Source organism: Mobula hypostoma, chromosome 1 (assembly GCF_963921235.1).
Source record: "Mobula hypostoma chromosome 1, sMobHyp1.1, whole genome shotgun sequence".
Lineage (NCBI taxonomy): Eukaryota > Metazoa > Chordata > Chondrichthyes > Myliobatiformes > Myliobatidae > Mobula > Mobula hypostoma.
The window spans coordinates 121,415,040-121,430,961 of record NC_086097.1 but is presented as its reverse complement, the minus strand read 5'-3'; the positions used below and the strand labels follow the sequence as shown (position 1 = coordinate 121,430,961).

General features: G+C 43.2%; 1 protein-coding gene across 3 annotated transcripts in view; it reads right to left on the bottom strand.

Annotated features, from left to right (window-relative positions):
* Positions 1-11,520, bottom strand: part of rttn (rotatin) — a 270,714-nt gene extending 259,194 nt beyond the window's left edge. For 2 of the 3 annotated variants that reach the window (XM_063055143.1, XM_063055124.1), the window contains exons 1-3: positions 11,382-11,520; positions 11,163-11,284; positions 1,942-2,129 (exon numbers count right to left, since the gene is read on the bottom strand). In XM_063055143.1, coding sequence (XP_062911213.1) covers positions 1,942-2,129; positions 11,163-11,193 — 219 coding nt within the window. In that variant the 5' untranslated portion in view covers positions 11,194-11,284; positions 11,382-11,520. Of the gene's footprint in view, positions 1-1,941; positions 2,130-11,162 lie in introns of all 3 variants that reach the window. The other variant, XM_063055134.1, reaches the window with a different exon arrangement.
* Between the last annotated feature and the right edge of the window lie 4,402 nt (positions 11,521-15,922).

Below are 15,922 nucleotides of genomic sequence, written 5' to 3'. Positions count from 1 at the left end.
CTCCGACACCGAGTACTAAGCGCCATCTCTATCCGAGCGATTTGACCTCCATCTCAGTCGCGAACAGCAGGCAAAGCCGGGGATTTTGAGTCCTTCCCTCCGAAAGATTCCCAACCACGCAATAACAACAGCAGCGAACGAGCGTTTCAGAATTTTTTCCAGATGTTCCTCTGTGCTTTCACATCCGTCTCAATCAAATCAGAATTGTTCACGGCCCCTTTTTAACGGATACAGTATCATTTTTCACCGGAGGGCTGCGCACGTGCGGCGCGCTGCTTTATCTCCTCCTGCCACATGTTACCGGGACTAGAGATATCTAGTTATAAAGGAGAGACTGGATAGGCTAGGGCCTTTCTCCCGATGCACAAAATGGGTGATCTTATGTAGATCTATAAAAGCAGTGGATAGGATGAATGGTCAGTCTCTTTCCCAGGTAGTGGAGTCTAAAAACAGAGGGCAAAGGTTTAAGCCAAAAGGAAAGAGATTTGAAAGGGACCTGAGGGACAACTTCTTCACACTGAAATATCTGAAGATTGTCTCATCGTCAGCCCTCTCAATCCATTTCAGAATTTTGCATGTTTTTATCTGGTTGCTTCTTTTTTGGAGTTCTCTATTTCAAGTGGGCTTGCCCTCTGAACACACTCAAGGCTAGGAAAAAAAATGGGATCTTTAGATACCACAGGAATCAGGCTAAAAGAAGCTGACTGGAAAGAGAAAATGACACATGATCAACCATGAAATTATTTCATAGAACATGAGGCTTGAGATGTTATAAAGAAAGATGTAATAAAAAGGCAAGCTAGCTAGATTTTCATTCCCTAATCTTTATCATATGGTCCCATATGTCTTCAAAGAGGTAGATGAAAAACCTCACACTTTAGCATAACACTCAGTTTTAAAAAAAGGTCTGTAAGCACCAGTTATGGTCTTACCTATTGCTGAGCTCATATTAGGAGGAAGTGACAAATAATGAAATGGATTCAGACTGGAGGTGAGCAAACACTATCTTTGATATGAAAATACATGTCCAAACATTACATTTCTGATATACACTCAGTGGCCACTTCATTAGGTACCTCCTGTGTTTATTAAAGTGGCCACTGAGTTTATGTTTGTGGAATTCTGCTGCTGTAGCCCATCCACTTCAAAGTTCAACACGCTGTGCATTCAGAGATGCTCGTCTATACACCACAGTTGTAATGCCTGGTTATCGGAGTTACTGTAGCCTTCCTGTCACCTTGAACCAGTCTGGCCATTCGCCTCTGACCTTTCTCATTAACAAGGCATTTTCACCCACAGAACTGCCACTCACTGGATTTTTTTTTTGTTTTTTTGTTTGCACCATTTTCTGTAAACTCTGGAAACCGTTGTGCATGAAAATCCCATGAGATCAGCAGTTTGAGATACTCAGCCCGACTGGCAACAACAAACATTCCACAATCAAAGTGACTTAGATCACATTTCTTCCCCATCCTGATGTTCGGTCTGAACAACAACTGAACCACCTGACCGTGTCTGCAGGCTTTTATGCATAGAGTTGTTGTCACACGATTGGCTGATTAGATATTTGGATTAATGAGGAAGTGTACAGGCATAGTTAATAAAGTGGCCACTGAGTTTATAGTGCATCTTTACTGATAATTCATGTGTACTACTCATCAGAATATTTATAATAAAGGTAATGGAAAATAATCAGCTTCAACTGCAGTTCAATAAACCAGAAAAACAAGCAGGAATTCTGGGACATATGCTCTGTCCTAATGACCACTGAGCTCACAAGAAAAAAACTGGTCAATCCAAACTCACCATTTGCAAGCTCAATACTAAGCACATTGACAGGGTCCTTTTTTGCCTCATTATTCTTTAATACACTTAAAACATTCCCAATGTCTAACACATTTAAGTAATTTTTCAATGATTCCTGTCTCACAAATAACTTACCTTTACAAGTTGACCACAGAGCTTGAGCACTTCTCCTTGCATCGGAACAGTTGGGAAGTTGAACCATTCAAATAGTCGAATAAAGAGCCTCTTTTCTTGTGTCAAATCAAAAATGGAAATCAATCCATGATCAATTTTGCTCAAAATATTCTTCAGAGCTCGAACTCTGATTTCCATCAACTGGTGACCTAAAAATAAAAGACATGTCATTTTCTGTACTTCCGGCATCTCGAACACGACCCTACCACAAAATACTTCTTTCCCTCCCTCTTCCACTTTCCGTAGGGATCACTCTCTACGTGGCTCCATTGACCCTCCTCACTGATCTCCGTCCTGGCACTTACCCTGCAAGAGTGACAAGTACTAATACCTACCTCTACGCCTCCTCCCTCACCTCCATACAGGGCCCCAAATAGCCCTTACAGGTAAGGTGACACTTGACCTGTGAATCTGTCGGGGTCATTGATTGTATCCAGTGCTCCCAATGTGGCGTACTAGTCATCAATAAGATGCAATGCAGATTGGAGGACAACTTCATCGAACACCTTTTCTCTATCTACCACGAAAGGAGATCTCCCGCTGGCCATCCATTTCAATTTGACTTCTCATTTCTATTCTAACATGATGAGGCCAAACTCATATTCCATTTGGGTAGCCTCCAACCTGCTGGCATGAACATCAATTACTCTAACCTCTGGTGATTCATCATCCCACCCTCTTCTCTCTTTTTCCATTCCCTGTTCAGGCTCCTCTTTTTACTCCTGCTTTTTCTACTCAGTTGCATGTCACCTCCTTCTGGTTTCCCCACCTCTTTCCCTTTCTTCCATGGTCCACTGTCCTCTCCTATCAGATTCCTTCATCTTCAGTATTTTATCTCTTCCATCTAGCCTCTCTCAGCTTCTTACTTCCCCACCGCACCCACCCTTCCCCTCACCTGATTTCACCCATCGCCTGCTGGCCCAACTTCTATTTCTGGCTCTGCCCCCTTACTTTCCAGTCCTGATGAAGGGTCTCAGCTCAAAGTGTCGTCAGTTTATGCCTTTCAGTAAATGCTACCTGACCTGCTGAGTTCCACAGCATTTTGCATGTGTTAATCCAAGATTCTAAGCATCTGAAGAATCTCTTGTACTTTAGAGTAAAACCAAGATTCAATATGCAATTTGCGTCTAGATTTTCACATTTAGGGTGGATAACAACTGAGCTGGTTAGTCTCCTTTCAAATTGCAGCAATATAGCCAATGAAGAGTTGTGTATCCTCCTTCACATTTGCACTCCGTAGAGAAAATACAACCCCAAATTCAGGTATACATGAGAGCTAGTACCCCTCATTTCCACTGATTCTGGAACTGAACCAACAATATGGCACGAAATAGCTCAACCAACAAGTAACATCACTTATCTTGACAGGAAACGCACATGCAATGTCATTTCCAGATTCTGAAAGTACAGCGGGGAATAAAGGAGCTCTCTGAATCTTAACTCGTGAAACATTCACATTATCAGAGTCAGCATCAATCACCAAGCAGCCTGACATTATAACCGCAACTAATTGGATATCCAAGCTAGAGGTACAGCCTGGTAACAGGCCCTTCTGGCCCAAAAAGCCCACAATGCCCAATTACACCCAAGTGCCTAATTAACCTACTAACCTGTACATACTTTGAATGTGGGAGGAAACCAGAGCACCCAGGGGAAACCTACATAATCACAGGAAGAACATATGGTACAAACTGTTTATCGCCAGCAGCAGGAAATGAATACAGGTCTCTGGCACTGTAAAAGGGTTACGCTAACCGTGACACTACCATGCCACAAAGTAAAGGTGAATGATTTAATACTTGTCATTATTTATAGGCACAATCAGCCTGTGACTGTGTGATAGACAACAGCATCTTCACTCATACTGATTTGTCCTTACACTCATTGCTCAGCTGTCAGAACTCGTAGCCTGAATCATCCTGTGTTTCTAAATCATGCTGCAAAAATTTATAAGTGGATATCTGCATCAAAATGCTGATCAATAAATGTACGATAAAAAATCAGATATGAATAATATCTTGCCTCAACAGAATACTCTAATTAGTTGTAATGTCATGGTGCTGGGTGCTGGGTGCTGGTTTATAAGGTCATTGTGTAGAATTCATGGATTTCATGTGGAACCTCGCTATGTAGCTAGTGTAGCAGCAACTATCCAGCAATATATTAGTACTCTTCTACATTATGGGCACCACAGCAGTCAGCACAACACTGTTATAGTTCAGGGTGTTCCAGAGTTTGGAGTTCAACTCCAGCACTGCCTGTAAGGAGTTTGTATGTTCTCCCCATGAAAGCGTGGGTTTCCTAGGGGTGCTCTGGTTTCCTCCCACAGTCAAAAGATGTACCAGTTAGCAGGTTAACTGGTCATCGTAAACTGTCCTGTGATTAGGCTCGGGTTGAATAGGTGGGATGCTGGGCAGTACGGTTCATTGGGCCAGAAGGGCCTGTACTGTACTGTATCACTAAATACAAACTGTAAATAAAACCAATTACATTAGAAACTGTCCTCCTAAATCACACGGCATGTCAGGGCTAGCACTCGATCAGTAATGCATTCACTTGTATAGAATTCATGGACCTGCAGAAGAAAGTTAATTACCAATTTACTATAAATGTTTCAATGGGTTGTTAGTCTTTAATGTGCTTTAATGATGTTTTCAATTTAAGGCATTTTAAATTATTAATATTTAATTTTACCTTGTAATGGTGCTATCAAAAACAAAGACCATTAACCTGCTAAAGCAACACATGCATATGCGCGCGCGCACGCACACACACACACACACACACACACACACACACACACACAAAGATGCTGGAGGAATTCAGCAGGTCAGGCAGCATCTATAGAGAGTAATAAACAGTCCACATTTCAGGCCTAGTATCTTCATCAGGACTGGAAAGGCAAGGGGCAGAGACTAAAATAAGGTGGTGGTGGTGGGGGGGGAGTGCAGCATTTTGTGTGTGTGTTGCTCAAGCTTTACAACACCTGCAGAATCACTTGTATTTAGCACGAAACTGCTTCACAGCTTTGGCATAGGGAGATCTACTTGAGACACATGCCTCATGTCGAGAGTATTCTGGAGTTCAGGGCTGCAGGCAGGGTGATCAATGCTATTCATTGCTGAGGCATTGCTGGTGAACTCACGGTACAGAGGATTTAGCTCCTAATATTTGGGCCAAATGAGTGCAAGCAGAACGGAATCTAACAATCCAGTCAACCAGCAATACTTAGCAATCACACCATTAACAGATTTTATAGGAAAAGATTAATCCCATCAAAGCTTTTGTTTTGGGTAGAGATCTGTTAGCATTTGGGTTAGAGTAAAGAACAGTACAGTAAAGCAAAGTCCCTTCAGCTCAAAATGTCATGCTGACCATCTAACCTACTCCAAGATCAATCTGACCCTTTCCTCCCATGTAGCCCTCCATTTCTCTTTCATCCATGTGCCCAAATGTTTTTTAAGTGCCCTTAATGTAACTAAAAAAAAAGGCATTTAAAAAAAAATGCCCTTAATGTATCTGGGGTGTATGGGGTGTCTAGGGAGGGGTAGCACCTCTGGTGGGGTGGCCTGCCGTGCCCTTTTCAGGGCAGCTCGTCCACCTTTGGTCCTCACTTGGCGCTCAGCTCTCACCTGTGGCTCCAAGTAGATGTAAAATGCGCAGCGGCCACACCCCAGTAAACGGTCTCGGCAGACGGGCCAAACCAGGCGAGGGTAGCCTATGGGTCCTTGACCCTCGGTGAGGTAGGGGATCTGCCTATCCTAGCGTGTGAAGTCTGGCCCTGGCAGATTGAGCGGACGAGACCGATTAATGGTCCAACGGTCAAGAAGGTAGGCCAGCAGGCGTTGTGGAGCGCTGAGAGCACAACAAGACACTTAGATGACTTGGTCATCCACCGCAAGAGGTGGTGATCTCTTTAAACTCACCTGGCAGAAGGCAAAGGCAAACCACTGCTGTAACCTGCCAGGTACATGATTTCCCAATATGTCTGAGCGGTGTGGAGGGAAAGTGTCCGTCAACTGGAAATTCCAGATGCAACCTAACGTCGTCATCGTTAACGTATCTGCCTCTATCACCATCCCTAGCACATGTTCTACACACCCATCACCTTGTGTAAAAAAAACTTAACTGACCCCTAACCCTCTATCACCACCCCTGGCAGGGTGTTATTTCTGAATGAAAACTACTCACTTTGCATTTCTGAAGTTGAGAATAATGTAATTTAGGAGCGCAAATTCCCTATTTAGATCCCAATTTGGGTGTGTATTCATCAATATTTAAAGTTCTGCTTATGATACAACATTTGTCCTTTCAGCACACACATCATCTCCTCAGAACAACTGTGTGACTTATTGGACTGGCTCCTTTTTTTTGAATGAAAAAAGACCAACAATTTACATTTCTATGGACACTAAAACTTGGTAGACTTCAACTTGCTCTGCGGGGGGGGGGGGAGTCTATCATTTTCTATCAACTGACTGACAGAAAATGAGATCCCAAAAATGACAAAAGTCAGTTAAATAATTAACTTTGAGGAGGTTCTGGAGAGCAGGTAGTTGCAAAGGTATTAGAGAGTTTGGCGAAGTTAGCTAAAGACCTGTGCACAGAAAATGAAATGGACAATGGATTGCACAGGGACCAAGGAACGATAGAAAAACATTGAAGGGCTGAATGAGATTTCAAAAGTAGGATGCAGCATGGGGATCACTGGATAAGAATCAAAGATATGGATTCCAGTTTGGATTATTGCCCAAATTCCCACAAAGAGAAGGTTAGAGATGCTGTGGAAGGGAAACAGTGGATAACTGAGTGAGATAAAGCAGAGTTTTAGATGAGCTGAGGTTTATGCAACAAGAAGTTTGCAAAGGAGGAGGAAATCATCAATGCAGAATTTTGAGTAAATAAACCATTGTCAAAGGCAACATGGTGGCAAGAGCAGATATTAAAGCAAAAGCACTCCAAGCAAACTTGGATAGATCAGCTTGAACAATGGGGGTTGATGTTCTGCTCAGAGTCAAACAGGACAAAGTGCAGAAATACAAGAGCAAATTTAAAAATACATTATCAATTAGTTGGTAATTTGAAACGGTAAATTAAACCAAGAAATTGGTAAAAATGAAAACAAAGAACAGGCAACAACAGCAATAAATATCAGAAATCTAAAGGGATTCACTAATTCATGAAGTATACTATAGAAATATTAAATAATTAATATCTGCACAGCTTTTAACAACTTGCTACCATTATAAATTTTTTAGTCTGAATTTATCAAAAAACAGCTCACAAACTTATTTCCATATTATATCTGCCTTTTGGAAGAAATGTGGCAATGCCACCAACGGTAAAGATATGTCAACAAGTTCACATAAGCTATTCTGTAATGTGGTGGTGCCAGAGAGCAGTGATACTTTGCAGCCTGCTCTTAAGTATTTCCGTTCTTAACTTTAAAAACTCAAATTTGCAGCCACAATTACTACAGAAATGAATGATGTTTTAAGCCATTTAAATGCTTTAGCGATCTTAGGATAGCGAAACAAACAAGACTCAGCAGAACAGACCACCCAGAAGGCGAGTTCAGTACCTATAAGCATTAGGAATGCCGTTATTGTGTCAGAAAATGTGGTCACCAGGGAGGACTTCAGGCAAAATGCCATATCAGAGAGACACCAGGGACTGAAATTTACTGTTTCACAGAAACATTGCTCACCCAGCTTTCCAGTCCCAAAATTTCAACAACCACTGCACGGATTGGACGGAGGTTTCAGGTTAAGGCATAGGCAGCCGCGTTTGCATATTGGTTAACTCGCGCTGTACTCAGACATAGCAGTTCTATCTGAGTCCTGCTACCCCAACGTGGAACATGTGGCAGTGGTATCATCTGTACTATCTGCTGAGGAAGCTCCCCCACCATCATCCTTATTCTAGTACACATCCCACCCCCAGGCAGGCAGGCATCAAGCTGGCACTGGAGGAATTGAGTGCCACGATTACCAAGCACAAAACATTGTATCCCAACACCTTTCTCATCATTGTGTCATCTTCAACCATGCTAGCTTGAAGAAGCCTCTGCCAAACTATACCAGCACGTCATCTGCTTACACCACCATCAAGCCATCTCACACCCATATTTTGGGAAATCTAACCACCTAGTCATACTACTTCCTGTGTACAGACAGACTGAAGGGTCTGGCATCAATGAAAAGGTACGGTCAAGGGAAGTGAATGAGTGTATAAAGGATTGTTGTGAGTTGGTGGACTGGACGATATTCAAGATTTCATCAATGGATCTTAAGAAATTTGGTATAGTTGTCACCAACTTCATCAAGACCAGCATGGACAAGTGCGTGCCCACAAAACAGATAGGGTCCTTCTAAGCCAAAAGCTGTGAGAGAACAATGAGTTTCAGAGTCTGCTTAGGATTAGGTCTGGGGCGATCGAGACTGGTAATCAAAAGACCTACATAAATCCAGGTACAACCTCTGGAAAACTATCGTGAGCAAAGAGGCAATTCTGGAATAAGCTGGAGACACAGATCGATGCGCAACAACTGTAGCAGGACTTAAACCCCATGAACTCCTACAAGGCAAACACAAATAACATGAACAGCAAGGATGCAATCTCTCTGATGAGCTTAATGCGTTTTACATCTTCTTTGAGAGGGAGAATAAGTCTTCACAGCTTGAGTGGTAACATAACAATAGCCTTGCATTCATGAGCAATATAGAGGAACTTAGTGTGGATGTTAGGAAGGGGAAGTTAGACAAACACATGCCAGTCCTCATTGAAGAGTCAAAGATGGAAAGGACAAAAAGCCTCAAGTTCCTGAGTATTCACATTTTGGAGGATCTGTTCTGAGCCCAGCAGGCCTGAAGGCAGTATGCTAGTGTCTCTACTTTATCAGAGGTTTCTGGAGATTTGGAATAACATCAAAGACTCTGACAAACATTTACAAATGTATGATGGAAAGCATTCTGACCAGATACATCACGGACTGGTATGGAGAAGCCAATGCACAGGAATGCAAGAGGCTACGGAGAGTGGTGGGTTCAGTCGGTTCATGGGTACAGATCTCCCCACTTTTGAAGAAATCTACAAGAGAACCTTTCTTAGGAAGGCAATATCCATCAGTGAAGATTCCAATCACCCAGATCATGCCTGCTTTTCAATGTTGCTGTCGAGCTGGAAATTCAGGAGCCTGAAGACACAGACCTCAAGGTTCAACAACACCTTCTTCCATACTGCCATAAAGTACTTGAACAGACTTGCAAATCCTTAACACTAATTCAGACTTTATTTCCTTTTTTCTTTCACTTGCACACATGTCATTTTGATTTTGTTTAATTCATGTACAATTTATATTAAGCCTATGTTAACTTAACATGGACTTAAATTAGCAAAGAGCAGCGAGGATGAGGGCTGGTGGTTCCACCCCAACCCCAGGTCAGTGAATCATCAGCAGGCTCCAGGATCGAAGTACTGTGTAAGCAAGGGGCATGAGAGCCTGTGACCCCCTATGTACACTAAGTTAATGAGACTGGAGTTTGAAGCCTCGTTCTCAGTCTCATCATTGGTGAGTCTGAAGTTCGAGGCCAGGAGTTCTGATCTTCAGTCATCGTCATTCTGGGGTCAATACCAAAAGATGGATGCTCAATAAACTGATTAGAAAGGCTGGCTCTGATATAGGGGTCAAACTGGACACACCGGAGGCTGTGGTAGAACAAAGGACCCTACGGAAAATCCTGAAAATTCTGGACAATGTTTCTCACCCACTGCATGCCACCTTGGCTGAACAGAAGAGCACTTTTAGTCATAGACTAAGACAACTATGCTACTCCAAAGAGCTCTATATGAGGTCATTCTTACCCTAGGCCATGAAACAACCAGAGAAGTGATGAACCCCCCGCCCCACGTTAAGACTGATGTTAACTTATTTTTTATTCTTTCTTACTTCTATTCTAATATTTGTATACCTGTGCATTTATACTGTGACACTCTAATTTCCTTTGGGCTCACTAAAATATATATCTATCAGAATTGGAGGCCCGATGGACAAAGCCCTGAGCCTGGGTGAATCTCAGTGAGTTTGCTGAGGAAACAGGAGGCCCAGTATTTGCACCTCTGAGCCCACTGAAGGCTGAAGGCAAAGCGGCCTGTCCTGGTGTTAGAGGACTGTCCATGCATATGGGTGGGTGGGAGGGAAGGAACGTGCTTGTTATGCTGTAGTTTGTTGCTTGACATGTTCTGTTTCATTGTGTTCTGTGCCATTCTGCCGAGGACGGTGGGCATGCTACACTGACAACAGAAAGACTTGCAGGCTGCCCCCAGCACATCTGTAGGTGCGTTGGTTGTTGACACAAATGACATTGCACCCTGTCATTCAATGTACATGTGTTAAATAAATCTGAATTTGAATTTTATGTTTGTCATGCTTGTAACTTACTCTGCAACTGCTGCAAAAAGCTAACTTTGATGGCATTTATACCCTGTGTACATATGCCTCTGACAATAAACAAATTTGAAACTTGAAACTTAAACTGGGACACACTAAGTTCCAATAGAAAGTTTAAAAAGGCAGAATACATACTTTTAATTTAACTGAATTTAGTCTGCAAAAATCTGTATCAACGTTCTCTAACCTTGATTAATTTGGAAATAATATCCGGTCATGATTCCCCATGCGCAGCACCTCAGAAGAGTTGATGGGTGAACCAACCTCAGATACTAGCAACAGGTTTAAATTTTTCGCACACCCTGTCATACAGACAGGGATTCTCCATCAACTCAACACACTTTATCACATAGAGTCGGACTCTACACTCAACCAAGGCTTCTACTACACAGCAACAGACTGCGTCAACTTGTCAAATTCTACAGGAACACATTCTGCACTGATCTGAGATCTGTGTACATCCCGCAGATGCACTTTGCACTACCTCAACCGTGTACCTCATGAGAGCACACTGATCCACTACAAATGGTGTTCCAACATTCTAAAATATCCCAGAGCAGGATTTGCCCTACAGAATGTGTTTTAAGGGAGACCCATTGTAGGAACAAGCCCAATACTAATCCAGACCGGAATACATTACCCGTACACTCCCTGCACTGACCAGGGACAGGGATGGGTAAGAGGAGACTCAGCATCCGTTCGAGGCCGCCGACAACCGCCGGCTCTGCTTTACCTAGTTTGGTGATGAGCACCGTCAGCTCCATGTCCACGACCCACAGGGCGATTCAACGGTGGCGCCGGTCCATCTCCGGTTGTGGTCCGGGTGCAGCAGCGACTCCCAGCACCGTTCCAGATCTAAAGAAAAGGAGTTGTCAACTTCAAAACAATCACTGAGCGCACCATAGCAAATAGTGGCTCCCTGTAAACTCTCGGGCTAAAAAGCTTCAACTACCAATGTCACTGTCTCTGCTGATGACACTTCACAACTTTGTTCCGAGATATATTAAACTCCCAGGATTCTCTGGGACGCAGTGCAGATGCGCGGCACGGCGGGCGAGAGCGCGGGCGGGGAGGAGAGGGCTTGGCCCGAGTGGAGCGGCGATGAGGCGCGCAGTGGGGAAATGCGCATGCGTAGGATCGCAGGGTGTTCTGGACCTTGTAGTCGTGGTCGGTAAGAGTTACGGCGTCTGGCTGTTTGCACCATGTGATAACTGGGTTACCTGTCAGGACATGCCTGGACACGCCCCTCTGCTGACTGCTCCTGACTTCCCACAGATCTCTGAATGAGGGCGATTGTGTCACTGCGCCTCCCACAGTGCCGGACAGACATACAGCATGGACGTGGATAGATTTTACTGTTAATAAAAGCCTTTCAGTATTTACTCTACTTCCAGTCTTTGGGAGTAACTGATAGTGCATCACACCACCTGTGATGTGATTGAAGGAAGCCTGTGGCGGGAAATTCAGAAGTCTGCTTAGGCTGTAATAGTCACTCAGTCAGAATGCGTGACCCTCCACCGTTGCGGTGTTTTAAATGCTAGCGAGTGGGACAGACTGCTGCTTCTCGGAGGGGAAATTGCGATGTGCAAAATGCGGGGGTGAACATGATTACAGGAGTTCTGAGGTTGGCGCTGAGGCAAGATGCTGCAACTCTGGGGGGTGCTCATAGTGCTGCTTATTTAGGATGCCCTGTTTTACAAAAGGCTCGGGAAATTCAGAAGGTGAAGTCAGCGCATAATATTTTTCTTATGTTGAAGCTGTGAAAAGATTTGGTTTCACTACATCTGTTGTGTGTTGGGTAAAAACAGACACTTCAACAGGGATTCGGGATTCGGGTGGAGCCTGATCATGGACCGAGGGGGTAGTGGTGGAGGTGAAGCCAATAGTGATGTATTGATTCTTTAAAAATAGATTTTCTTGCATTTCTGTCTGCTGTGGTTAATGGAATAGCACAGGTATGAAAGAAATCTGATAGACTTGGGATCGTGGTGGATGCAGCATTGAAGTATTTGGGTTTAGTGGGAATTACTGCAGAACAAGTACATGAAATACTTCGGTGAGAACATTTGCAGAATGATAGTAGAGGGAATGGACTAGTGGTAGAAGGTGATTGTACACAGGGTGCTTATTCCGACCAATTTACAGTTCTTCGTTGGAATGCGAGAAGTCTGTTAGCCAATAGACAGGAATTTAAAGCGTATGTTTTAAGTTTTGGCGTTCCTTGGGTGTACAAGAAACTTGCTTGTTGCGATCACATTTATCATTAAAGATTCCGGGTTATAAAGTTGTGAGCGCCTTTACTTCCTGAGGAAGCTAAAGAAATTTGGCCTGTCCCCTAAAACCCTCACTAATTTTTATAGATGCACCATAGAAAGCATTCTTCTAGGGTGCATCACAACCTGGTATGGAAGTTGTCCTGTCCAAGACCGGAAGAAGCTGCAGAAGATCGTGAACACAGCCCAGCACATCACACAAGCCAATCTTCCATCCGCGGACTCACTTTACACCGCACGCTGTCAGGGCAGTGCTGCCAGGATAATCAAGGACATGACCCACCCAGCCAACACAGTTTTCGTCCCTCTTCCCTCCGGGAGAAGGCTCAGGAGTTTGAAGACTCGTATGACCAGATTAGGGAATAGCTTCTTTCCAACTGTGATAAGACTGCTGAACGGATCCTGACCCGGATCTGGGCCATACCCTCCAAATATCCGGACCTGCCTCTCGGTTTTTTTTGCACTACCTTACTTTCCCTTTTCTATTTTCTATTTATGATCTATAATTTACATTTTTAATATTTACTATCGATTTGTACTCCAGGGAGCGCGAAGCGCGGAATCAAATATCGCTGTGATGATTGTACGCTCTAGTATCAATTGTTTGGCGACAATAAAGTATATAAAATAATACAGTATATAAAGATATGATAGACATACAGAATGTGGGAGGAGGCTGTGCTACATTTGTGAAGGAGGATTTATTGTACAGAATTTTGCCTTCTCCAGGGAAAACTGAATTGATCCACAGAGTGGGATCAAAATTGTGAACTTTTATAATCCAGATCAGGAAGGGTTGGGGAGAATGGTGGTGAAATTATTATGGTAAGATTATTTTTATGGTGATTTTAATGCACATAGTGGCTTATGGGGCAATAAGACTACAAATGCTAATGGGGCAGTAGTAGCGGAGTTTTTGGAAGAATATGATTTTAGTTGTTCAAATGATGAAAGAAAGGTAAAGGTGGTGCTCTTGTCTAGACTTGACTCTTATCTCTGCACCACTTGGGTTGTAACGACTGATTGTGATCATGTCCCAGTCCTGTGTATTGTAGGGTAATCCCTACAAGGTTCACAGTCAGAATTTGGGTTCTGGTGCTAAATGGGCAAATTGGGGAAGATTTTCCGTTGAGTGTGAGAAGTCATTTGATCAATTGTCTCTAGGTGGTACCAGAGAAGAAGACCATCAGAGTATAATTTCTGGTTTGCGTGGGGCAGCCCATCAAGCCGTTCCTTTGGTGTCTTGGAGAGCAGGTAAGAAATGTATCCCTTGGTGGACACAGGAATGTACAGAGGCTATCAGAGACCGCAGAGGGGCTTCTCACGTTTTGAAACGTAGATTAATGCAAGAAGCCTTGTTGAACTTTCAGAAGAAGCATGGAGAGTTATTATGAATGCTAAAAAGGTGGCTTGGAGGGAATTTTGCAGATCGTTTGGGGGAGGGGGAACTGATCTGACAGTGGTTTGGAGAATGCTGAAGAAAATGAATGGTGTCAGAGGTTATCACCGGATTCCAGTATTAGCAGAATATGGAAATTTGGCTACAATGGACAAGAAAAGGCAGGGTGTCTGGGAAACATATTTGCAAAGACACATGGACTGGATGATTTGGGGGATGAGTATATTAAGAGATGGCAGTATTTTGAAGGAGAATGGGAAGATTGTGAGAAAATACATGTTTGAGAGTGTCATGAATAATGGTTTTACATTGGCTGAACTGAAATTTGTCCCCAGGACAGGATATAGTCAGCTATCATAAGCTCCAGCGTCTGCTGAGGCAGCCCTAAAGAAGTTGCTTGAGCTTTATTATAAGGTCTGGAAACAAGGAATACTCCTGGACTGGAAAAGGGCTCAGGTGTTATCTACTGTAAAACCTGGGAAGGATTCAATGCTGCCAAATAGCTACAGGCCTATGGCTCTCACCTCTTCACTATGTAAAATAACGGAGAAAATGATTGTAATGAGGCTGTTGTTTGTTTTGGAGAAGAAAGAATTACTTAGTCACTACCAGTGTGGAATTCATAAAGAGAGATCTACATTTGATGCCCTTGTACTACTGGGAAATGATATTCAGAAAACCTTTTCAGTAAAAGAATCAGTAGTTGCAGTGTTTCCGGACCTAGAAAAGCTTGCCATGTGCTCTGGAGGGAAGGGCTTTTGATTAAATTGGTATTGGTGGGAGGCATAACAACTGGGTTTTGGATTTCTTGTTTGACCGGTGCTTCGAGTGAGGATGTGTGAAGAAGTGACATCAGAGTTTTTGGTGGATAATGGGACCCTCCCCCCCCCCGAGGGTAGTGTCATTAGTCCAATGATTAATGATATTTTTGATGGTGTTGCACCAAGGGTTGTATTGGCTTTATATGCTGATGATAAGGCACTGTGTAAAAAGGGTTGTTGCCTCACAAACAAGAGAAAATCTTCAGATGCTGGAAATCCAAGCAACACACCCAAAATGCTGGAGGAACTCAGCAGGCCAGGCAGCAACTGTGGTAAAAAGTACAGTTGACATTCGGGGAACGAGACCCTTTGGCAGGGCGTAAGATTGCCTATGTGGTTATGTGTGTGCAAACAGCATTATCAGCAATGGAAGAATGGTTTTTGAACTGGGGATTTAAGCATTTTATTTCTAAGTCAAAATGTATGTTTTTACTCGGAAACATGGGCTGGATAATATTCACCTTACTCTATATGGGTGCTTGCTGTCTATGGTTCCTGTGTTTGACTATTTGGGATTATGGCTGGATGTGAGACTGACTTAGAGAACACACACAAAGTTTTTGGAGGATAAACGGAAGCAGGTCATTAGCTTTTTGTGATGTGTTGCTGAGTACCACAGAGTGACTTCTAGGGGTGTGCTGTTGCCAATTTATCGTGCTTTAATGAACTCTTGTCTGGACTATGGTTGTATGATTTATGGGGAGACAGCTCATTCAGTTTTATACAGGTTGGATGTCCTACAGGCCAGGCACTTAGAATCTGTAGTGGAGCATTCTGGATCACACCAAGAGATGGACTGAGGGTTTAACCAACTGAGATGTCACTTGTTCTGTGGAGAGAAAAATTGAGCCCTGCATACTGGACTGCCGTAGTAGGGTGGTGGACATCCCATTTGACATACTCAGTTCTAATTGATTTCTGGGAATACACAAACAGAATTGTTGAGTGTTTTGGGTGGATAATTAGGGAATTATATGATGGAGTATGGTTTTAGGGATTT